The 24,211-nt window shown below is 38.7% G+C and overlaps 1 protein-coding gene across 5 annotated transcripts; it reads left to right on the top strand.

The window, feature by feature from the left end:
• The first annotated feature begins 72 nt into the window (after positions 1-72).
• Tatdn3 (TatD DNase domain containing 3) lies at positions 73-18,623 on the top strand. 5 transcript variants are annotated; one of them, XM_020172830.2, is made up of 10 exons: positions 74-239; positions 570-602; positions 1,639-1,712; positions 2,018-2,102; positions 5,626-5,688; positions 6,587-6,696; positions 6,896-6,951; positions 8,441-8,553; positions 14,572-14,649; positions 17,514-18,623. In XM_020172830.2, exons 1-10 carry the CDS (start codon positions 183-185, stop codon positions 17,655-17,657), a joined length of 813 nt encoding a protein of 270 aa, XP_020028419.1. In that variant the 5' UTR covers positions 74-182; the 3' UTR covers positions 17,658-18,623. The 5 variants fall into 5 exon arrangements, with proteins under 5 accessions (XP_073904468.1, XP_020028421.1, XP_020028419.1 ...); XM_020172829.2 differs by having other exon boundaries at positions 14,569-14,649; XM_074048367.1 differs by lacking the exon at positions 8,441-8,553 and having other exon boundaries at positions 73-239; positions 17,514-17,657.
• The last annotated feature ends 5,588 nt before the right edge of the window (positions 18,624-24,211 follow it).

Here is a 24,211-nt window from a genome sequence, read left to right as displayed (position 1 = left end):
ACTCCAAGAGCGGAAGGGCGGGTTCTAACTGTGCAACGAGCCCGCGTCCGGCCGGAAACTCACGCGGCCGCAGCTGCAGCGTTCCGGCTCTGTTTCCGGCTCTGTCTCCGGCTCTGTCTCCGGCTCCTACTCAGCGGTGTTTAAAGAGGCCGCATGCAGCTGCGGCAGTGGCCAGGCGGGCGATGGGCTTGGGGCTAGTGGACTGTCACTGCCATCTCTCCGCCCCGGACTTTGACAGCGTATGTGAAGGCGAGGCGGAACTTGGGGAAGTGGGGAGGCCCCTGTCCTTTCCCCCAGATTATCTCTTCTTAGAATGAAACCCCAAATCTTCCTCAGGCCGTGGGCTATGGCCGTTTTGTGACCTGTATATTTGATGACAGAGGCTTTCCTTTTAGCCACATTTTACTGAAAGAGTAAACAAGAAGTGGGTCAGTAGAGACTCTTCACTTTCTACCCTCTGTTCCTTGCTAACATTCATTATTTATGATGCCTCAATTCACTGATACACAGAGCCAAAGAGCCATTGCTTATTCACCTAAAATAATTGTGACCACTTATACTTTTTTAAGGATCTGCATGATGTGTTGGAGAAAGCCAAGAAGGTAAGTTAATATCTAGAATTCCCCGCCCCCCCCTTTTTTTTACTGTACTAGAGTTTGAACTCAGCACCTCCTGCTTATTAGGCAGGTGCTCTACTACCAGAGCCACACCCCAACCCTTGGGATTTGTCTCCTGCTAGTTTCAGGCTGTTTCAGCTTGATATACTATGTTTTGTTTTGTTTTTTTAGATGTACTATGTGGATATTGTTCCAGTAGTTAGTAATAAGTAGCACTTATTAAGTGTTTACTATCTAACAGTCACTAAGCTAAGCCTTTTCTGAACTTTATCTCATTTAACATTTCACAACTTTCTGAGGAAGTTACTATTTTATAGCCAACCATTCCCCATTTGATAGATGAGAAAACTAAGGCCTAAAGATTAGTAACTAGTCCAAAGAAGGATGCTTGTGAGGTGCTAGAGGAGACAGGTTAGTCTGAATTAAAAACATGTTTCTGAAACCACCATGCTTATTAGCACTGTAGAATGGATTGGTTTATCTGTTATTTCTTAAATTCACATTATTCTGGAGATCTGGGATATATTTATTATAAAAATCTTCTGAAATATTTTTATTTGTTAGAAAAATGATCAATTTTTGTTCTTTTTAAGAAATTAATTGCAACTAGCATTTTTTTTTTTTTTGCTCTTTTCAGAAAGCAATAGAACCAGAAAGGGTTACCAGTCCATTTTTACATAAAGCCAGCTTTCATTGTGGCAGCCTAATTAGGCACATGGACTTTGGAATCACATAGGCCTGATGACCTTGGGCAAGTTACTGGGTTTCATCCAAAATATCTCGTGATCTGTACAGTGGATTATAACAATACCTATCTTATAAATTTCTGTAGATTAAATGAGGCAATATTTACATTCACTGAACATAGGTCCTGAAACATAGTATTCTGTGATAGCCATTTTGATTGTATTACTGGAACCCTGGTAAACAAGAATAATACAATGTATAGAATCTTTTAAATTTTCATTTAATTTATATTAAATGTATATATTATTTGGGATTCTCTTTTTTTTTTTTTCAGGCCAACATTATGGCCCTTGTAGCAGTTGCTGAACATGCAGGAGAATTTGAAAAGATTATAGAACTTTCAGAAAGGTGCTACTTCTTATTAACATTTTTGTTATGTTTTGTTTTGTCTTATTGTGCCCAAGTTGGTCTTGAATTCATGGACTCAAGTAATCTTCCTGCCTTACTCTTTCAAATGTTTGAACTAAGGTGCAAAGTAATAAATCTGATGTCAGATTTATAATAACTAGTATCTATTTTGAAATAGAATAAGGAAGAAAAATCATATTATTAACATAGCCTTAAAAGAGATTCTTTTCTGCTTGTCCTTTAAAGTGACATTGTAGTCTCCTAGTCTACTAGTCTTGCTTTCTTTAATTTGTTCTACATTTTAGGTATAGTGGATTCATTCTTCCATGTTTGGGTGTTCACCCAGTTCAAGGACTTTCACCAGAAGACCAAAGAAGTGTCACGTTAAAGGTAACAGTTGTATAAAGCAAGAACCATAAAACATGATAATAACTTGAATCCAATAACCCTGCTCTTTCTAATTTATAGTCTAAGTATATAATCCAAAAGAAAGAAATACTGCCTTCTTTCATAAAAATGTGTCTCGCAACATTATTTGTAATAGAGAAAAATGGAAACAGCCTAGAGGATCAGAAATAAAGGAATCATTAGCTAGCTAGCAGAGTGTTAAAGTATAATGCATTTATAGGAAATGAAGATTCTATATTATTTCCATATAGCATATGAGAAATGTTTAGTAGGGAGAAAAGCAGTGTACCAAATAGTTTATTGACTATTAGTGACATACATGTAAAAATACATTCTAGAAGGAAAAGACTGATGAGAAAAACACAGGAATGGTAATAATTAAGATGACGTGGTAGAATCATGGATCACTTTTTCCATAGTTTTTTGTCCTCAGTCATATTGTTTGGGCAAAAATATGATAGGATGTCCAGAAAAAGATAGATGCAGATTCATAGGTGCCATACAGTAAAGGAACAGATAAATTCAGGTAAGTAGTACCTTCTTTGAACTTGGAAGCATTTGCAGAAGTGCTTTTTGACCTATTAAATTGCATTGATTTTATACTCTAAAAGCATCCTACCCTCGGGCTCACTGACTCACAGAACTCAGTATGTCTTACATTTCATACTTGTCTCTGACTCAGCATCATGAGGATACACAATTTCTTGAGTGCTTTATTACATAATTGAGTTTATAGTCCCATTTTAAAAGAGTAATTACTTTTTGCTACTTATTAATAAAGTATGACATGGGGCTATTGTTTTATAATAATATATTTCTATTGCTATGTTAAGATAGGGTAGCTCTGTGTATTTCAAAACAAAATTACTTTTAATTTCACTTCAGGTAAAAATGCTTATCCAGTACCTCCTAAGTTATTGACTATGGTACAATTAGCCAAATTGCCAGAGAGTCACAGTTCCAAAAGTGTTGGGAATCATAGCAGGACAGCACTGTGTGGTCTGCAGCACCTCTACTATTTATCTAGAGGATGTTTATAACCATAGACATTCATTTAGTTAGTTGATCAGTGTTTACTGAACATCTGCTACATGCTAGGAACTGCTCTCAGCGCTAGAGACCTGACAGTGAGTGGGATCCCTCTCATGGAAGCTAAATTTTATATGGGGCAGACAAGCAACAATTACATTAGCAGAGAAACTTTAGATAGCACTAAGTGCTTTGAAGAAAATAAAATCAGATTATGTGATAGGATTTGTGGGTACTGATTTTTAATTGTGTCATCAGGGAAGGCCTTCTGAGGTGCTGACTTTGAGGTGCAACCTGAATGCTAGAAAGGAATAGCCAGTGTAGAGAGAGTGTCAAAGTGTTCTAGGCAAAGGAAACCTTAAAACACAAAGGTCCTAAAGTAGTAACAAGCTTGTTGCAATCAAGAAGTAGAAGGGTGATATGGCTAGAAGGAAGGGGGAAATGACAGTGATGGGGTCAGAGCAATTGGACAAACAGCTCATCAGGCCTTGTTGAATTTTAGTTTATGTGCAATAGAGGATTTAGAGTAAGGAATGACAAGATGTGGCTTATGTTTTAAAAGATCTTACTGGCTATGGTATGAAGAATAAATTTTGAAGATGGCAAAGGAAAAAGGAAAAATATTAAAAAGGCTATTGCAGTAGTCCATATGAGAAACTAATGGATTGGACCCGAGGTTAGTAGTGTAGTAAAAAGAAGTGGGTGCATTTGTCATGAATGTAGAACTGATAAAACTGTCAAACTCATAAAAGTCATTAGTAGACCAATAATATATAGGCAATCATTGATTCTCAAAGCAGATATGAACCCCAGTCCCACCAAAAAAAAAAATCAAAGCAGATATAAACTAATCAGATTTCAGGATAACTCTCTAGAATAGACCAGCGATAAGGAATGTTAACTCCATTTTATTCCAGTTACACATGTAGTTCATATCAGTTTAGTTTTCCTGTACTTAATAAATTATAAACTCCTTTAAAGCAGGAACTACACCTTGTTGTATCTTTAGAGCCCTCCAAAATATGTGGTACAGAACTAGATATATAATAAGCATTCATTAAATTAACTTGGTTCATAGAATGAATGGCCTACATCATACAGACCTTTCAGCATATTCCTGAATTCATTCATTTATGCAATGAATATTATTGGCAGGTACAGTTTAGGCAGTAGGCTTTCTATTGTCACTGGCTACTGTCTGCTGCCCCATGCAGGTACAGCATGTGCTCTCCAGTTGTCTACCTCACTTCACATATTTCTGTTAAATATCTGACCTTTGATCAGACATTTAAAAGGTATACAGGATAAAAAGGTGGTAATTTAAAATAATTCAGAATAGATCTCCTTCCCTTCTGTCTTCCCTCCCTTTTTTTTTTTTTTGCCCTCTCTCCTTTCTTTCAGCATCATGGTAGAAGCAACATGGGCTTTGAAGTTAGAGAGACCTGGCCTACCGGCTTCTATGACCTATAGCACTTACTTAACTGTGTCAAGTCTCAATTTCCCCATTTGTAAGTCATGAATAATTATATAAGTAGTATTACCCCCAAGCATAGGGTATGGGTTAAAGGTTCTTTTTAAAAAATCCATAACAGAGCCACAACCATGAAATCTCTTCCTATTCCTCTATCATCTGTCTTATCTCCCCTTCTCTTAATTCTCTTATTCTGATTATCCTCAGTAGACTACTTTGCAGTTTACATATCCTAAAAATAAATTCCACAAAGTAGTTTAAAAATTAGCTATAATTTAAATTTTTGTAATTTTATAATTTCAAATTAAATTTTGTAATTTATAATTTTAAAATTAAAAAATTTTCCATATATTTGTTTCTCCCCTGTCTTAGAAGGAAGCTTCACAGGGCAAATTCTCTTAAATGAAAAAAAGGTAGTATCACTAAAATCAATGGTACACAACTACTGTGGCAATTAACAGAAAGCTTATATGTGATATTTATTGTTTATATTATTGAACTTTTAGGACAAGTGGACTAAGAAAGACTATAAAGACAAAAGAAGTCAATAAAAAGAGAACAAAGGAAGTATGAAGTTATCTGTGTTATAAATTTATCAATCAGTAGTACTCTAAGAGTAGGACATAACACAATGCAATCCCAAAAGCTCATGTGTAGCGATGACCACCTGGTGGCTCACTTTTCTCTCAGCTATTTCAGGAACTCTAAATCAGCCCTCCTAGCTGTCAGGGGATGCCTCCTATTCAGAAGGCAATGTATAAGTGGAAATCTTCATAAAAAGTCATATTTTTGTAACGTGGATAAGTCTGAAATATGTTTCTACTCAGATTTACAGGTAGAGCTACTCACAGTTATAGGAAGATTATTCCTAGTTCATTGTCTGGTTAAATGATTACATGTATGTAAAGCACAAGCTTAGCCTAGGGCCTGGCACCTAATTGATGCTCATGAAATATTATTTCCCTTCTCTTTCCATATTACAAGTTTCTTTTTTTTCTCTCCCAGGATTTGGATGTAGCTTTGCCTATTATCGAGAAGTATAAGGATCAGTTGTTGGCAGTTGGAGAGGTAAAGACCCCTTAGATGATCAAGCAACTTCTAATCTAGATCCCCATTTGGTATATGAAAATAATTCTTAGTTCCATTTTGGTGACTCTAACTGACCTGGATAATTATGTTCAGCTGACTAAATTTTCTTGATACTTCCTCAATAAGCAAGAGCACTTGGGAATGAAACAGTAGAAACCCTTACCGTAAGCCTAGGAGAAAACTATGTCAATAGTATTTCTAAATAGTTTGCTTAAATATGGGTCATTTCTCTGGTGAGTTAAAATTGTATATATAACCCTTCATAAGCAATTTCAAAGCAACTTTGAATAGCATTTACAAATTAAGGAACATTTTTATTTAAATGATTTGTAATAGTAAAGTATTTTATCACCTAGTTTAAAATGTCATTTCTTATGAAGGATAAAAGATAAGAATAACACTTAAATTCAGAACCTAGATTAAAGAATGTATGCCAAAATTGTGTCAAATGAAGCAGTTATTTTATTGTGCTAGCCAGTATAGTAACTACATTTGTGTCAAATGAAGCAGTTATTTTATCGTGCTATCCAGTGTAGTAACTACATGTAGCTGTGAACACTTGACACATGACTGCTCCAAATTGAGATGTGCTGTGAGAGTGCACAACATAGTGGGTTTCAAAGCTTTAGTTCCCCCCCCAAAAAATATAACTCAATTTTTACATTGATGGCATGTTAAAATAATATTTTGCTTCTATTAGATAAAATAAAGTATATTATTAAAATTAACTTTAACTTTTTTGGTTGATATTTTTAATGTAGCTAGTATAAAATGTAAAGTTATATATGTGGCTCACATTTGTGACTCATGTTATATTTCTCTCCTTGGGGGTTCATTAAACCATAAATATGTAATTCTCCTTATTTTTTTGTTCTAGGTTGGGCTAGATTTCTCCCCCAGATTTTCTGGCACTAATGAACAGAAGGAAGAGCAAAGACAAGTCCTAATCAGACAGATCCAATTAGCCAAAAGACTAAATTTGCCTTTGTAGGTTAATTTATTATCTCTGTGTTCTAAAAGCTATAGAACAAATTATGTAATGATCAAAGAGTCCTTCTGCAGTGGAGTTCTCTACCTTGCTTTCTCTACAGAATATAAAAATAATGCTTTCAAAAGTAATATTTTCAAAATACTTTAGGTTTAAGTAGTACTTTCAAAATTTAAAAGGAATTTTGTTGTCAAACAGAAATGTTCACTCACGCTCAGCTGGAAGACCTACCATCAGCCTCTTGCATGAACAAGGTATTTAGGTTCCTAAGAAAAATGTGCCTAATGTTCAAGTTTCACAATTCCAGTTCAGAATCAAACTGTGTTTAATTTTAATGAGGCAAGAGTGGAGGTGGAAATCAACTAAGGTGACTTTGTAAGTCAGGTTATTGTTTGCAAGGTTTTTAGTACCATTATGTATTTATCAGGCCAGGATATAGTAAATGATATCTTGTATCAAGTGATTTAAATTCCTTAATTTAAAAGTTAGTAGACCCAAGTTCTAAATTACCTTGATTAATGAGAAAGAAATTAGGGAAAGGAGGGCAGTCACACAGCAGTCACATTAGGTCACTGTTGTGCATGTTTTTTGGCTGTTGCTCCAGAAAATGGGATTGTACAGATTGTGGCCATCATACATAGTACAATGTCATCTTCACTGATTGTTCCTAAAGTGAATGTATATCTCATAGCATTCTTTTTCAAGCTTTTCAAAATATTATCCACAGTAAGAAATATACTTTGAGACTCATTCAGACACACATAAAAAAACTGACAGAAGGTTAACAAGAATACACTGCACACATTGATTGGTTGTGACTTACTAAAATGATTTCATAATTCACTTAGGGTTATAACCCATTAGTAGTCACACCTTCCATTTGAAACAGCACTGTCACATAATGATATAATTGCCAGCAACTACAGATCACTGTATTTCTCACTGATGAACACTGAACTGTTCTGGAGTCACTGAAAGCATGATTTTTATGCAGAGTGAGCAACTATCCTTTAAGAACTGGAGTGGGCAGGCTAAAACCCTGGAGGCTTATGTGCATATCACTAGCTTCTTCCTTTTTATTGTTGAGTAGTAGTCTGTGGGATGGTTGTACCACAGTATGGCTTAACATTTTACCTATCAAAAAACATCTGGGCTGCTCCAGTTTTTGACTATTACAAATGAAGCTGCTGTGGACATTTTTGTATAAAGAAAGAAAGAAAGAAAAAAAACTTGAGTTGGTTTTGTGAAACCAACTCTGACTTTAATTTGTGAGTCATTTAGCTTTTAGCTTTCTTTCTTCTACTAGCATTTTTGTGAGGAAAATCAGCTTTACTGCCTAAAAGCCTCCTGTTAGGAACAATAATTTGACAGCTCATAGACAGACTTATAGAAATGGTACAGGAAGTTTAAATAATTATTTTTTTAAAATATATTTCTATTTTGGGGCTGAGGGTATGGTTTAGGTAGTATAGCACCTGCCTAGCAAATGCAAGTCCCTGAGTTCATACCCTGTACTACTAAAAAATATTTACTTTAACTTTATTTAATAATTTTATTCTGAAGACTAATAATTCATTTTTATTTACTCTGAACATACCCACCCATTAGAAGTCATAGAACGCATCTTTATTTCATAATGACAGACACTTAAAATTTCAGTTCTCTGTTGTTCAGTTTGATCAAAGGGAAAACCTCTTGTTAAGGAAATGAAATGGAACTGTGATTTATCTTTTACTTGGGGAGGTGCTGACAAGGTACTGCTGCATGCATTTGACGGTCGGCCGTCTGTAGCCATGGAAGGAGTACGAGCTGGGTTCTACTTCTCAATTCCGCCTTCTATCATAAGAAGTGGGCAGGTAAATTCTCTCATTAAAACTTGCCTAACACTTGTAAAATAGAATTCAAAATACAAACATTGGTGACATATTTGTGATATTATTCTAGTTAATCTTAGGTCTTTACCTCACACATACATAGGTATTAACTCAAAAATAGATCAAAGACCTAAATATGAGAGCTAAAATTTAAAAACTCTCAGGAGAAAAAAAAAAAAACAAGTCTAAATTTTCTAACCTTGGATTAGACAGTGGTTTCCTGGATATGACACCAAAAGCACAAGCAACCAAAGAGAAAAATAGATAAATTTGGCATTATTAAAACTTAAAACTTCCACAATAAAAGAAAACAAGACTTTTATACTTCAAAGTGCACTATCAATAAAGTGAAAAGGCAACTCACAGAAAGAAAAAAAATTTAATCTTGTATTCAATAAGGGTTTAGTATCCAAAACATGTAAAACACCATTACAACTCAACAATCAAAGACAAATAACCTGATTTTAAAATGGACAAAGGATTTAAGTAGCTATTTCTCTAAAGAAAACATACAATGACCTTTAAGTGCATGAAAAGACGTTCAATATCACCTTCATTATGGAAATGCAAATCCAAGGCACAGTCAGATATGACGTCGTACCCACTCAGTTTGGCAGTTCCTCAAAAATTTAAATATACAATTACCATGTGACCCAGCAATTCTACCACTAGGAAGATGCCCAAAAGAAAGGAAAACATGTCCACACAAAAACTTGCACATGAATGTTTATAACATAGCATCGTTCATAATAGCCAAAAATTAGAAACAACCTAAATGTCCATCAGCTGATGAATGTATAAACAAAATGTACTTATACAATGGAATATTAGTCATTCATGATTGAACTGCTCAATCATGCCACTACATGGATGAACCTTGAAAGCAGCCAGAAGCAAAAGAGCACGTATGATTCCACTTACATGAAATAACGCAGACTAGGCAAATGGAGACAGTGATTGCGGGGAAGAAAAAATGGGAAGTGCCTGCTAATGGGAATGTGGTATTTTGGGGGTGATGATAGTGTTCCAGGATTAGATAGTGGTGATGGTGGTACAAATTATTAATACAGTAAATTGGACACACACACATATATATACATACATATATTGAATACATTTGTGGTATTAGGGATTGAACTTGGAGCCTCACATATGCTAGGCAAGTGGCTCTGACTGAGCTGTGGCTTAGTCACAATTGTATATTTTTAATGGGTGACTATTATGGCATGTGAATTGTAGCTCAAAAATTTATGAACTAATCTCAGGTAATTTATCATATTTCATCAGTTCTAAAACACTAGTTTTTTTCACTTTATTATCTGCAAAATTAGGATGTATGTTAATTTAATAGCCCCTTACATTCTGTGAAATACAGTAATTGTCATTATTTTAAAAAACTAATGTAGGTAGAGTGAAGGATTGAAGTATAATCAAGATTTTTTTTTGAGCTATGCTCCCAAGCCTTTGCTTTTATTTTGCCTCACCACTGCCTGTGCTGGTGCTTCCTGCCAACTTTTAATCCTCCTGCCTCTGCCTCCCAAGTAGCTGAGATTACAGACATATACCACCACGCCCAGCCATAACCAAGATTTCTTAAATAGCTTTATCAGCAATCACTTTTTTGTTGTTTGAATTGTAGTTTTTAAAATCAGGTCTGTTGAGGAATATACCTGTAGTGATTCACTTCTTTTAGGTATATAATCCTGTGAATTTAGGCAAATGTATACTGTCATGTAACTATCACCCCATTGAATATCAGAATATTTCCATCATCCTGAAAAGCTGCCTCATGTACCTTTCTAATCAATACTTGCCTCTACGCCATCTCTGGTAACCACTGATCTGATTTCTGCTCCTGTAGTGCTGCCTTTCTAGATGTTAAATAAGTGCAATCATTTATAAATGTGTTAGGATCTGGTTTGTTTTACTTAATACTTTTGGACTTTATGGATATTTCATGTACAGTGGTCCATTTCATTTTGATTGCTGAGTAGTACACACATGCATGTACCATAGTTTATCCATTTACCAGTTGATGGACATTTGGGTTGTTTCCAGTTTTGAATAGAGCTGCCTTAGGCATTTATAAATAAATCTTTGGGCATATGTTTGCATCTCTCATGTTAATACCTAGGAGTGGTATTACTGAGCTATAAGGTAAGTGTGTATTTACTTTTGTAGGAAGCTGTCAAACTGGTATTTTTTGTTGTCCCTGCAGTGCTAGGGATCAAAGGCAGGATCCTGTGCTTGTTAGGCAAGTGCTCTGCCACTGAGCTACATCCCAGACCTGTCAAACTGATGTCCACATTGGCTGTACCAGTGGAATTCCCACCAGCAATGAGTCAAAGTGTTGGTTCTGTGTCTTTGCTAGTATGTAGGAGTTGGGTTTTTTTTTTAATTATTCTGCTATACATGGGTAGACATTGCTCATCTCATTTTCATTTTCTGAATGAGTGATGGTATTAAACATATTTTTACATGCTCATTTACCATTCACACACCACATCTCTTCTTTAGTAGGGTTTCATTCAAATATTTTCCCCCTTTTTAATTTTTTTGTTGGTACTGGGACTTAAATTCAGGGCCTGTGCTTGCTTAGTGGGTGCCCTATTACTAATTTGCCCCTTTTAAATTAGGTTTTCTTATTGTTGAGTTGGCAGTGCTCTCTGTATATTCTGGATATAAGTCCTTTATCATCTCTGTATTTCACATATATCTTCTCCTAGTCTGTCATTTTTCTTTACGATGACTTTCAAAAAGCTAAAGTTCTTAATTTTGATGAACTTCAGTTTATCACTTTTCTTTCAAGGTTTGTGCTTTTGGTGTCATATCTAAGAATATCTAAGAATCTTATCTAGCCAAGATCACAAAGATTTTTCTCCTATATTTTGTTACAGATGTAGTTTTACATTTACGTTTGTGATTCATTGCTACATAATATAAAACTTGAGTTACAATTAATTTCTTGCCTATATCAGACCCAGTACAATTTGTTGAAAAGCTTATCCATTCTCCCTGTAATTGCTTTTCTACTTTTAATAACAAAATTAATTGGCCCTATGTGTGGGTCTGTTTTGGGCTTTTTCATTCTGTTGCCCAATCTGCAGTTTCTCTCCTTACACCAATACCTCACAATTGTGATTATATTGGATTACATTTATTTATAGTAACTTTGGAATCAGGTGATAAGAACCCTCCCATTAGTTCTTTACTTCCAAAATCACTTTGCCTATCCTAAGCACTTTGTTTTTCCATATGACTATTAGAATCAACTTGATGATTACTACAAAAAAAAAAAAAAAAGCTTGCTGGGATTTTTATTAGGATTGTGTTGAATCTGTAAATCAGTTTGAGAATAATTGATATAAACATAGTATATCTAATTTACTCAGATCTTTGATTTCACTCACCGGTGTTTCATCATTTTCAACTTATAAATCTTACACATATCTGATTAGATTTGTCCCTGACTACTCTGTATTTATCATCCTATTGTAATGGTACTATTTTTTAAATTTCAGTGAATTATATATATATATTATATATATTCATTGCAATTATGTAGAGCTGCATCTGATCTTTATATATTAAGCTTTTTCCAAGTGCCCTTGCTGAATTCTCTTAACGCTAGGATTTTGCAGATTCCTCAGGATTTCTTATGTACACAAGCGTGATCTATGGACAGACTGTTTTGCTTTTCCTTTCCAATATGTATGCCCTTTATTTCTTTTCCTTGTCTTGTTGTACAGTGGTGAGTAGAAGTGGTAAAAGCTAACATTCTTGCTTTTCCTCATCTTAGTGAAGAGTAGTCATTATTTTAACATTATGCCTAATATTAACTAGGCTTTTCATAGATGTCTCTATCAGGCTAAGGAAATTCTTCTATTTTCTAGTTTGCTTAGAGTTTTGTTTTATCAGAAATGGTTGTTAGATGGCTAAGCACTGGTGGCTCACACCTGTAATCTTACCTACTTAGGAGGCAGCGATCAGGAATATAGTGGTTTGGGGCTCAGGATGTAGCTCAGAGGTAGAGTTCTTGCCTAGTATGTATGAGTCCCCGGGTTCAATCCCCAGCACTGAAAAAACAATGGTGAAAGAATATGGTGGTTTGAAGGCAGCCCTGGGCAAATAGTTCAGGAGACCCTATCTCGAAAATATCTAATACACACACACACACACACACACACACACACACAAAGGGCTGGCAGAGTGGCTCAGGTGGTAGAGCACCTGCCTAGCAAGCATGAAGCCCTAAGTTCAAATCCCAGTACTGCCAAAAAAAGAAAAGAAAAGAAAGGCAGGACAAGGCAAGGCAAAAGAAAATAAGTTCAAACCCAATACTGCAAAAAAAAAAAAAAAAAAGAATGTGTATTCTGCTATTATTGAATGGTGTATTTTATAAATATTAATTAAGTCAAGTTAATTGATAGTCCAAGATTTCATTTTATTTTTGCCACAATTTTCATTTCATTTCTGGATAAATTTCTTAGTTGTGATACTATTTCTTTCCCAAAACAGAAGTGTTATTTTTTCTAATTATCTAATTAAAGATAATACTTACACATTGTAGAAAATTAAAACATTTCAGAACAGAAATGCATCATCTATCTCTTTCCCATTTTTTAAGTGCAATGTCAGCAAAAGAATTGTGTTCTTGGGATTAGTATATAGCTTGGTAGCAGAGTGCTTGCCTAGCAAGGCCCTGGGTTCCATCCCCAGCACAAAAAGAAAAAAAAAAAAGACTGGAGGTATGGCTCAAGCATAGAGCACCTGCTTTGTAAGCATGAAGTCCTGAATTAAAACCCTACTACCAAAAAGAAAATTATGTTCTTGGCAAGAAACTTAAATTAATTGCAACCTTTAAAAATCCATATATAAACCAGGTACAATGACTCCCACCTGTAATCCCAGCTACTCAGGAGGCAGAAATTGGGAGGACTGTGGTCAAGACCAGCCTGAGTAAAAAAAGTTTGTGAGAACCCATCTCAACTAATAAGCTGGGTGTGGTGAGGCACGCTTGTTATCACACCTATGCGGGAAGCGTAAATAGGAGGACTGAGGTCCAGGCCTGCCCAGACATAAACACGAGACCTTGTTTGAAAAGTAGTTAAAGCAAAAAGGGCAGGGGGCATGGCTTAAACAGTAGAGTACCTGCCTAGCAAGCATGAGGCCCTGAGTTCAAACTCCAGTACAGCCCAAAAAAATCTATATATAGAAAAAAACAAGCAAGAAAATAAAAGCAACCACCACCCCATCCAGAATTTAGGTGTGTACAGGAACTTTAGAGTCACAAACATAAGGCCTTAAGTAACTTGAAGATAATGATAGGAAGAAGCAGAGTGTGGGACAGTGGAGACATGACAGAAGTCTCTTCCTTGGATCTTTCAGTGGACATGTGATGTAAGATATCTGCCTGCCCTACTTTTGCTTTGGTCACTACTCTTTGGTTCCCTGAAAGCTTTGGGGTAATGTTTGGCAATGAGTGTGTGTGTATATATAGTGGGGGATACTGGGATTTGAACTCAGGGCTTTGTGCTTGCTAGGCAGGTGCTCTACCACTTCAACCACATCTCTAGCCTTTTTTGCTTTTGTTATTTTGGGGATAGTGTCTCACATATAAGCCCAGATTGGCCTAGACCTCAAGCCTCCTATTTATGCTTCTAGGATGACAGACACACACTACCATGTGTGTGTCTGTTGGTTTTTGTTGCTTTTGTTGGTTGAGATAGGGTCTTGGCCTCAAACCTCAATCCTCTCGACCTCCGCCACCCAAATAGCTAGGATTCAGGCATGAGCCACCGCACCTGGCACTGAGTGTTTATATTTTGACATAAGTATTAATAGCGAAATGACATAGGCCTCCAGGTAGTCTTTACCAATTGAATATTAAAAGTGTATTTTTAGGTTCTTACAGAATAAGATGTATTAGCATATACAATTAATGTTCCTATTTTATTGCTTACATTTTAAGCTTACCTGCTTTCTCTTTTCTCTAAGAAGCAGAAACTTGTGAAACAATTACCTTTGACTTCTATCTGCTTAGAAACAGATTCACCTGCACTAGGACCAATAAAACAGGTAAATGATTTTCTAATTTCTACATTATTTAGATTGTGTCTTTCATTTGAGCTATTTTCAGTTTAGCTGCATTTCTCACTGTAGTGCAAATAAAACAGAATCCTAATGCTAGGTTGAGGGTTTCTATTAACTCTGAGTTCTTTTCTAAATATACTGTTGTGCTTCAGAGAATATCATTTGATAGGGAGCATGTCCTAACTTATTTAATAAGGCAAGTGTGATAAAAAAGCACAGTGTCTGGAATCAAAAAGACTTAGATTCAAATTTTGTCTGTAACCCATTACCTGACTTTGGGCAAGCTACTTAACCTCCCTGAAACTGTTTTTTCACTTATTAAATGTGGGCAAAATAATTAAATACTTTAATGATTATGGTATGAGGTAACATGTGTGAAGGTGCCTAGTGGTAGTTGGTCTGTAGTAGGTGAATGATAACGGTTCATTTAAGTTAGCATATTATAGTGAGAGTCTATTTCTTTCAGGACAAGTGTTGATGTATTATCACAGGTTTATTTATGTGATCTTTGATGTACTATAATATTTTGTTATTGTAGAGTGTAAAGAATCATATTTTAAATTTCATACTCTTTCATTTTGCTACTGCTTTAAATTACAATTTTCTAAGGGAACCCACAGTATCTGCTTTATTTGCTTTAGACAGTGCCTGCCACAATTACCTCTTGCTGTGCAATTCAGTAAGGCCTGTGACTGCCCATTAGATATTTGTCTCATGCCTGCAAATTCAGAGAACTGCCACTGGAAACTCAGAGGTTTAGAAGCAGTAGAGATTATTATGGGATTAGTAACAAACAATGATTATTTGTGATTGAAATTTGAATTTTGCTAATGTCCAATTAGTTAAACATTTTTATAAATCAGCTTCTATAAGAATGTAAAAGACAAAGAAATGAGAAAATAGAAGAATATAATTCCAGTTTTTTTCTGTTTGGTTATATCGGACAGAGTGGCATAGAATTGCCTTCTTGATTAATGTAAAATGGAAGGAAAAGGTCCTAGAATTTTTTTTCCTAAACAGGAATAAATTTTTAATGCTATTGTAACTCAGTTTAATATTAGTATTTAGTTGATTTGACAAAACCGCGAGTTTATGGCATATTACTAACCTTGTGCAAAATAAATCTCAATAAATATTTATTCAGTAAATGAGTTTTTGCTGGGTGTAGTTGTACACACTTGTAATCTCAGCACTCAGGAGGCAGAGGCAAGATGATCTTGAGTTTAAGGCCAGCCTGGGCTACATAGCAAGACCCTATCTCAAAAAAAAAGGGGGCAGAGGCAGGAGGATCATGAGTTCAAGGGCACTCTAGGCAAAGTTAGGGAGACTCTATCTCAAAAGCAAAATATAAATAAAAGGACTTGCAATGTGGCTCAAGTGGTAGAGCATTTACTTCACATATTCAAGGCTCTGGGCTCAATCCCCAGTACCACAAAAAGGAAAAAAAAAGGTTTTAGCCAGATATGCTTCTTGTTAAATGTTTGTTTTAGATAGTTAGAAAACACTGAAAATCTTAAACAAGACAGTGAACCAAAAGATCACCACTATAGTACAGTGGCTACGAGCATAAGCTCTGACATCTGACTGCTTGGGCTTACTCTCAGCTGACTTCTCACCAGCTATTAGGGCTCCTCCTTACCTGTGAGTAGGAAAGCTGACTAGTGCCTCTCAGAGTTATCTTGAGGATTAAATGAACTACTTAGAACAAAGCCTCACCTACAAAAAAAAAAAACCTAAATAAATGCAAGTGTTTATGTACTTGCAGACTATTTTATATCCGTACATGTATATACACATATATCTCATAAAAATAGGATTACCTGAATATATTATTTCATAACTTGCTTTTATATGGTGAACTTCTCTGTGTATTGATAAATTCACTTTTCCTCATCATTTTTAATGTTACATATTTCCAGTACTAAAATTTGATATTGGTCATTTAGATTGCATTATAAACTATGTGATGAAGGGTCTTCAGTATAAATCTTTGTGCACATCTTTCACTGTTAGGCTACATTACCAGGTTTTTCTAACGTTAATAGTAATTTTATTCCTCCCAATATTATCACTCTGGGTGAATACTGATTAATAATAATAGTAATAATTTATTTCACTGAATCTAAATGCTACTGATTGTAGATACACCATTATTTTATGATCATTAAGAAAGAAAAAATACTACCAGTTATACTAACACAAGCCCCCAAGTGTGAGTACAATATTTACAGTTTTGGGGATGTTGAAATGGATGTGAGCCTGATGTGGTGATATACACCTGTAATCCCAGCACTCAGGAGGCTGAGGCTGGAGGTTTGCAAGTTTAAGGCCAGCCTGGGCTACACAGTGAGACCCTGTCTCAAAAATAACAACAACAAAAAAAAGTGGAGGGGGAGGAGGGAAATTCATCTTAGAATCAGTGAAATACCAGTATGCAATCTATCTAGTCTTTACGAACCTCATAGCATCTTTTGAATCAAAATTCCATAAAGCCTGTGAGGCAAGGGGCCAAGCAACAGCATGTGACTTTTACAAGCACTCACAAACCAAAGGACATTTAACACATCAGGCAAGTTGGCCTCCAAGACTTCGCTATTTGCAGACTGCTTCACATGCTAGGAGCTTGGGATTTCAATAGTTTATAATCCCAGGTTCTTTTCAGGAGCAACACAGACTTAGACTCAGTATTGCAGCTATACCTTCTCCCTAGTCTCAAACCCCAACCCTCATTTGAAATTAAGAAAGAAAAGGAAAGGGACTTCACTCATTTTTTTCTTTTTATCTACAGCCTCCAAAGGTCTGCTTTCTTGAGTGTCATTCCAATTTCAGTCTTCTTTGTTCTGTTTCAGACACGGAATGAGCCCTGCAACATTTCCATTTCAGCAGAATATATTGCCCAAGTGAAAGGAGTCTCAGTGGAAGAAGTTATGGAAGTGACAACACAGAATGCACTGAAACTGTTCCCTAAGCTTCGACAGCTGCTTCAGACATAGCATCAAAACCACCCATTGCAAGCCAGGCACCAGTGGCTCATGCCTGTAATCCTAGCTACTCAGGAGGCAGAGATCAGAGGACTGAGGTTCAAAGTCAGCCCTGGCAAATAGAACCTGAGACTCTATCTCGAAAAAAACTGTCACCAAAAAGGGTTGTTGGGGTGGCCCTGAGTTCAAACCCCAGTATCAAAATAAATAAATAAATAAATAAAAATAAAAACAACCATTACAAAACCAAGTCAACTGTAGGGGCAGCATTTGAGAAAATGAAATGTTTGGGTTAAGATTCTGAATTGAAGAAACCTATAGCGATATGGGTTATAGTTTTACAGAATTGTTTCCTCCTAAAAACAAAACTGGGCTTAGATCCTGAAACCTGAGATTCTGATTCTAACCTATGCTGCTTTTCAGTTAGCTTTGTCATGGCAGGATATTGGAAAAACATTTCTTGCTACTTCTTACCCTGCCCACTAAATAGAGCCACTGTTCACATAGAAGCAATTGTGCCTGGAAGGGGGCTTTCAGTGCCAACATGGGAGCAGGCTGAAGTCTGATCCTTCACCACTTGTTTTACTTTCTTAGGATTTCATCAGTCAAGGGAGTTTCAGTTTCTTATACTATCAAAAAATCTCTTTTCTGAGTTTGTAAAGTTGAACTTTGAGAACTTTGAGGCTGATGTTTTGTACAGTCACTAATAAATAACAGGGCTAAAGCTTAAAAGTTTAGTTAATAAACTGATCTTTAACTTCCAATTTAAATTTTGTCACAAACTTAAAATGTAAATGATTTATTTAAAGCATATCCAGCTTTTTGTATGCAATAATATTTTGTTTTTACATTTAAAAAATCTTAGGTGTAAAAACAGTTTTGCAGATAGATGGTGGTGATGGTCACACAACCACATGAATGTACTTAAAGCTATTGAACTGTGCATATAAAAATAGTTAAGATGGTGGATTTTATTTATTCATTGTGATTTTATTACTTTATTTGATAATCAGCAGTTATTTCTCATCCACATTGATTGCAGACTTTTGAAAGTGGTAACAGGGACATAGGTTACCAAGCACAGAGGTCATGTGGTGAATCTTCATCCTCATTACTTTTTCTAGACAACCACATGTGGATAGGATAGGACATTCCTTATTCCTTTGGCCAGACAGCTTGGTTGAGCCTGGTGCACCATCTGAAGTCTCTCATCTCCTTCAGAGAAAATTTTTGGATCTCTTTGAGTACCTGCGGGGCATGCTTCTTGAAGCCTTCTCTGTGGATGCACTTGTGAATATTGGTGGTGTATCCTTACTGATGGGGAAAGGCCCTTCTCAGCACCCATCTTTGTGGGAGCCATTCTCCTGGGCCTATGTTGGAAAGGACAAGATGGTGAATCTTATGTGTATTTTAGATAATTAAAAAAAATCTTGTGTGTAGTTTACCACATACTGTCATCTATACCAAAACCTGAGTATTTGATTTTGTTAAATTTTGTAAGCAGCAACACTGGAAAAAGGACTTGTCATAGAAAAAAATCCTCCTAAATATCAAAGTGATTTTACATAATAGATCTTCAGTAGATATTTTCTAATGAATTCATTTATAGAGAAATAGAAAGTAGTTTCAGGACACATTGTCCGAGCCAAAGCAAACTAGCTAAGAAAGAGAATAGGATGCTTTATGAGTATGTTAGTCAGCTGTTGCTGTAACAAATTACATGAGACATTAACTTTTAGAGAGAAGGTTTAATTTGCCTCACCATTTCAGAGAATTTGGCCATGATTAGTTGATTCCATTGCCTTTGGGTCTGTGGTGAGGCAAAACATCATGGTGAGGAGGGTGTGGTTCAGCAAAGTAACTCACCTCAGAGCTGAGATGCAAAAGCGAGAAAGAGACTGGGGTCCCCAATACTCTCCCAAGAGTACACCCTAGTGACCTAAAAACTCTCACTGAACCCCACTTGTAAAGTTCCTAGCACCTCTCTGTAGCATCATGTTCTGAAGAACTAGTCTCCAATACATGGACTTTTCAGGGAACCTTTAGGGCCCATCAGCATCATTACAGACAAAACTCCTACACTTAATAAGAGGTTATATTAACTAGATTTGGAGTGAGTTAGGGTACAAATGTTAGGGTACCTTTGAGGCTTGCAGCCCACTCAGCCTGAAAACGGCCATGGCTAACATGACCCAAGCCACCACTTACTGGAACTAAGGGAGATGGGACAGTTTCTGGGAACAGGGACTGTTTCTGGTTAATCTTGCTAAAACGGTATGTGAGTCAATGAGTTAAGACACCTGGTGTTTACCAAATTCCTGATAAATAATCTTCAAGTAATCTGGCCCCACCACCAAGATGTGGGTGATATCAGAAATATGTGACCCCAGGGACCATAAAAATTGCTGTGTGACCGTGACTAATGTCTAAAAAATATAAAAGCAGCCTGAACTTTGTATTCGGGGTCCGTGTTGAAACCCACTGCGTCGGGCAGATACCCGGACCCCAGCTGGCTGGAAATAAACCTCGCTTTGTGGCTTAAGTTATCGTGAGTGTCTTTTGTTCCTCTGAGGGGTGATCAACCTCAGACCCCAACATCTGGAGGTCCCACCGAGATCTCAGCCCCTCCCTGAGAGGAACAAATGGCCTCCGATACTGAGGTTTAATTGGGAAAGACTGCGGAAGGAGGATTGTCCACCTCCGTTTGGAGGGACTTAAAGTCCCCGTCTGAATTTGGTTGAGAATTCTCATTGAGTGGAAGGAAGGGGTTACAGCCCTGGAGGCTCCACTATTGGAAGTCGTGGGAGACGTCCCCAACAGTCAGGAACCGTGCCGACATCCTCAGTGGACGCCATTTGAGTGGTCTTTGGGTAAGGATCCTAAATCTGGTGTGAATGGAATTGCGCCTGTGAGAGTAGTCTGGCTGACCGGCCAGTACTTATGTATGTTGGAGAGTCCTGTGCGAATTTGTTTGTCTGCTGGAATTGTGTCTTTTGTTCTTTGCTGTCTCCTCTGTCCCTCTCTCCTGATCATCATGGGACAGGCTCAGGTAACTCCTAAGATCCTTCTTCTGAGTCATTTTTCAGAAATCCGCGCTAAGGGACACAATTATGGCGTGAAAATTAAGAAAGGTAAGTTTGACACCCTTTGCTTAGTGGAATGGCCAACCTTTAATGTAGGCTGGCCTCCTCAAGGTACCTTCTCCTTGGACACGATTAAGAAGGTCCAAGATGTCATTAATAGACCCGGTCTTCATGGCCACCCTGATCAATATCCCTATGTCCTTATGTGGCAGACTTTAGTAGAAGACCCCCATTCCTGGCTGCGGCCATTTATCCATGGAGCACCTACAGACCGGCCCGCAATACTGGCCATGTCGGGGAACACTCCCACTCCCATTAATTCCCCTAAGAAGTCTATTCTGCAGGAAGACCCAACTCTCCATCCATCCTTGATAGACTTAGATTGTGAAGTAAATCCCCCGCCATATGCCGCTGCTGCGCCACTCCAGCCAGAGGCAGATGGCTCCTCTGAGCCTCTGCACTTGTCAGCCTCCCTGTCTGCACCCCCTGCCCCGGTCTCCGGACCAGTGAGGGGACTCAGGCCCCGTAGGCAGCAAGAAGAAACCCCAGTGGAGGAGCCCTCCTCCACTTCCACTGGGCCCCCCATCCTCCTGGTGCTGGGTGGTGCTGGTCCCGATGGGGGACGCACCTATCAGTATTGGCCTTTTTCAAGTAGTGACCTGTACAACTGGAAAGCCCAGAATCCTCCTTTTTCTGAGGACCCTAGAGGCCTGACTGATCTGTTCGAGTCCATTTTGCATACTCACAGTCCCACATGGGATGACTATCAGCAGCTCCTTAAGACTCTATTCACCACGGAGGAACAGGAGCGGATTCTCACTGAAGCCAGAAAGAATGTCCCCGGCGACAATGGGTGACCGACTACCCTACCAAACCTGATTGATGATCGTTTTCCTTTAAACAGACCCGACTGGGACTATGGGACCGCAGAAGGTAGGGAGCATCTCCGGGTTTACTGCCAGACTCTTATGGCAGGCCTCCGGGCGGCAGCCTGCCACCCTACCAATTTGGCTAAGGTAAAGGCAATAATGCAGGGGGAAAATGAAAGCCCGGCTGCATTCCTTGAGCGTCTTTATGATGCATACAGATAGTATACCCCCCTAGACCCACTAGCGGAGGTGAATCAGTCAGCTGTGATAATGTCCTTCATAAATCAGGCTGCCCCTGATATTAGGAAGAAACTATATAAGCAGGAAGGGCTTGGGGAGATGACTACCCAGGATCTGATGAAAGTAGCTGAAAGGGTTTTTAACACCCGAGAAACCCCGGAAGAACGAGAGGATAGAATCAGGAAGGAGAATCAGGAACTACAAGAAAGGATTCGGAAGGAGGACAGGGAACACCAGAGTAAGGAAAACAAGAAACAGTAAAAAGAGATGGCTAAGATATTGCTAGAAGGAGTCCAGGGTCTGGCAGGACCAAGTTCCAGATGGACTGGCCCCACACGTCCCTGAAGAGATTGACCCAGGCTAGACCAGAGACAATGTGCCTATTGTAAGGAATATGGACACTGGAAGAAGGAATGTCCCAAACTCCAGGGTTGCCCGGGATCAAATAGCAGGCCCAATAATGACGCCCGAGTCCTGTTAGCCAGAATGGACAGTGACTAGAGGGCACAGGACTCGGACCCCCTCCCCGAGTCTTGGGTAACCATATATGTGGAGGGGAAGCCTGTGAGATGCATGGTGGACACAGGGGCCCAATATTCAGTCCTTAATAAACCTACTGAGCCACTGTCCCAGAAAATTAGCCTTGTGCAGGGAGCCACTGGATCCAAGGCATATCAATGGACTAGCAAACGTCAGGTGGATTTGGGCCAACATCAGGTGACCCATTCCTTTCTGGTCATTCCTGAGTGCCCTGCCCCCCTTCTGGGATGCGATCTGCTAACTAAGGTGAGGGCTCACATTCCCTTTGAGCTGGATGGTATCAAAGTGACAGATGGACAAGGACAGCCCCTCCAAGCTATGTTCTCGAGGATGAACATCGCTTGTTCTCCTTGTGGGACCCTCCCCCAAAACCTATTGAGTGGTCCCCTGAAATGGCTTATTGGATTCAAACCTACCCCCAGGCTTGGGCAGAAATAACAGGTGTGGGGCTGGCGGAACATCGAGCCCCAGTAATAGTAGAGATCAAGGCTTCGGCTCAGCCCATCAGAGTCTGTCAATATCCCATGTCTTCCAAGGCACGGAGGGGGATTGCCCCTCACATAAACCATCTCCTGGAGGCCAGAATATTACGGCTCTGCTGTTCTGCTTGGAACACTCCACTTCTCCCCGTTAAGAAACCCGGGGGAAAAGACTATAGGCCAGTCCAAGATTTAAGGGAAGTAAACAAGAGGGTTGAGGACATCCACCCCACAGTCCCCAACCCCTATACCTTGCTGAGCCATTTGCCCCCCTCCCATGTTTGGTATACCACTTTGGACTTGAAAGATGCTTTTTTTAGCATAGCCCTAGCACCCAATAGTCAACACATCTTTGCCTTCGAATGGCATGATGAAAATACGGGAACCCCCGGACAGCTAACATGGACTAGACTTCCACAAGGTTTCAAAAACTCCCCTACTCTGTTCAATGAGGCTCTTAATCAGGATGTGGACTCATATCGCTGGAGCCACGGTTCTGTCACACTTTTGCAGTATGTAGATGACTTGCTTCTGGCAGCTGCATCTGAAGCTGAGTGCTGACAAGCCACTGGAGACCTCCTCCAGGAGCTGGGGAAGTTGGGCTATCAGGCCAGTGCAAAGAAGGCTCAAATTTGTAGACAAACAGTCACCTACCTGGGGTATGAACTAAAAGAGGGAACCAGATGGTTAACGAATGCTGTGAAAGAAACTATTCTCAGACTCCCCATCCCCACCTCGGCTCGAGAAGTCCGCGAGTTCCTGGGGACGGCGGGCTACTGTCGGCTGTGGATATTGGGGTATGCTGAACTGGCAAAACCCTTATATGAGGCAACTAAGGACAAGGCCCCTTGGGCCTGGGGGCCAGATCAACAAAAGGCCTTTGAGGAGCTCAAGACCGCCCTCCTGAGAGCCCCGGCCCTGGCGCTGCCAGACCCTCTAAAGCCCTTCACCCTCTTTGTAGACGAAAGAAGGGGGATAGCGAAAGGGGTACTAATGCAGCGCCTAGGGCCCTGGAAGTGGCCAGTTGCTTATCTATCCAAAAGGTTAGACCCAGTTGCAGCGGGTTGGCCCCCATGCCTGCGGATCATAGCGGCAGTTGCCCTAATGGTAAAGGACGCAGATAAGCTCACTTTTGGGCAACATCTGAAGGTGGTAACCCCCCATGCAGTAGAGGGGGTCCTAAAGCACCCTCTAGGTAGATGGATGACCAACGTCGACTGACTCATTACCAAGGGCTCTTGCTGGATGCTCCCCGAATCCTCTTCTCTGACCCAGTTTCTCTAAATCCGGCCACCTTGCTGCCAAATCCGGACCTGGAAGCCCCTCTACGTGACTGTCAGGAGATCATAGCTGAA

This window comes from Castor canadensis, chromosome 11 (assembly GCF_047511655.1).
Source record: "Castor canadensis chromosome 11, mCasCan1.hap1v2, whole genome shotgun sequence".
Taxonomy (NCBI): domain Eukaryota; kingdom Metazoa; phylum Chordata; class Mammalia; order Rodentia; family Castoridae; genus Castor; species Castor canadensis.
This window is presented reverse-complemented; position numbering and strand designations above follow the sequence as displayed.

What these genes read in the sequence shown, in the direction of transcription:
- Tatdn3 (XM_020172829.2), top strand. Translation starts at nt 183, where the DNA reads ATGGGCTTGGGGCTAGTGGACTGTCACTGCCATCTCTCCGCCCCGGAC. An exon ending in TGTTGGAGAAAGCCAAGAAG is followed by an intron (nt 603 to 1,638) that starts GTAAGTTAATAT and finishes TTTTTTTTTCAG; the next exon opens with GCCAACATTATGGCCCTTGT. An exon ending in CTATCATAAGAAGTGGGCAG is followed by an intron (nt 8,554 to 14,568) that starts GTAAATTCTCTC and finishes CTTTTCTCTAAG; the next exon opens with AAGCAGAAACTTGTGAAACA.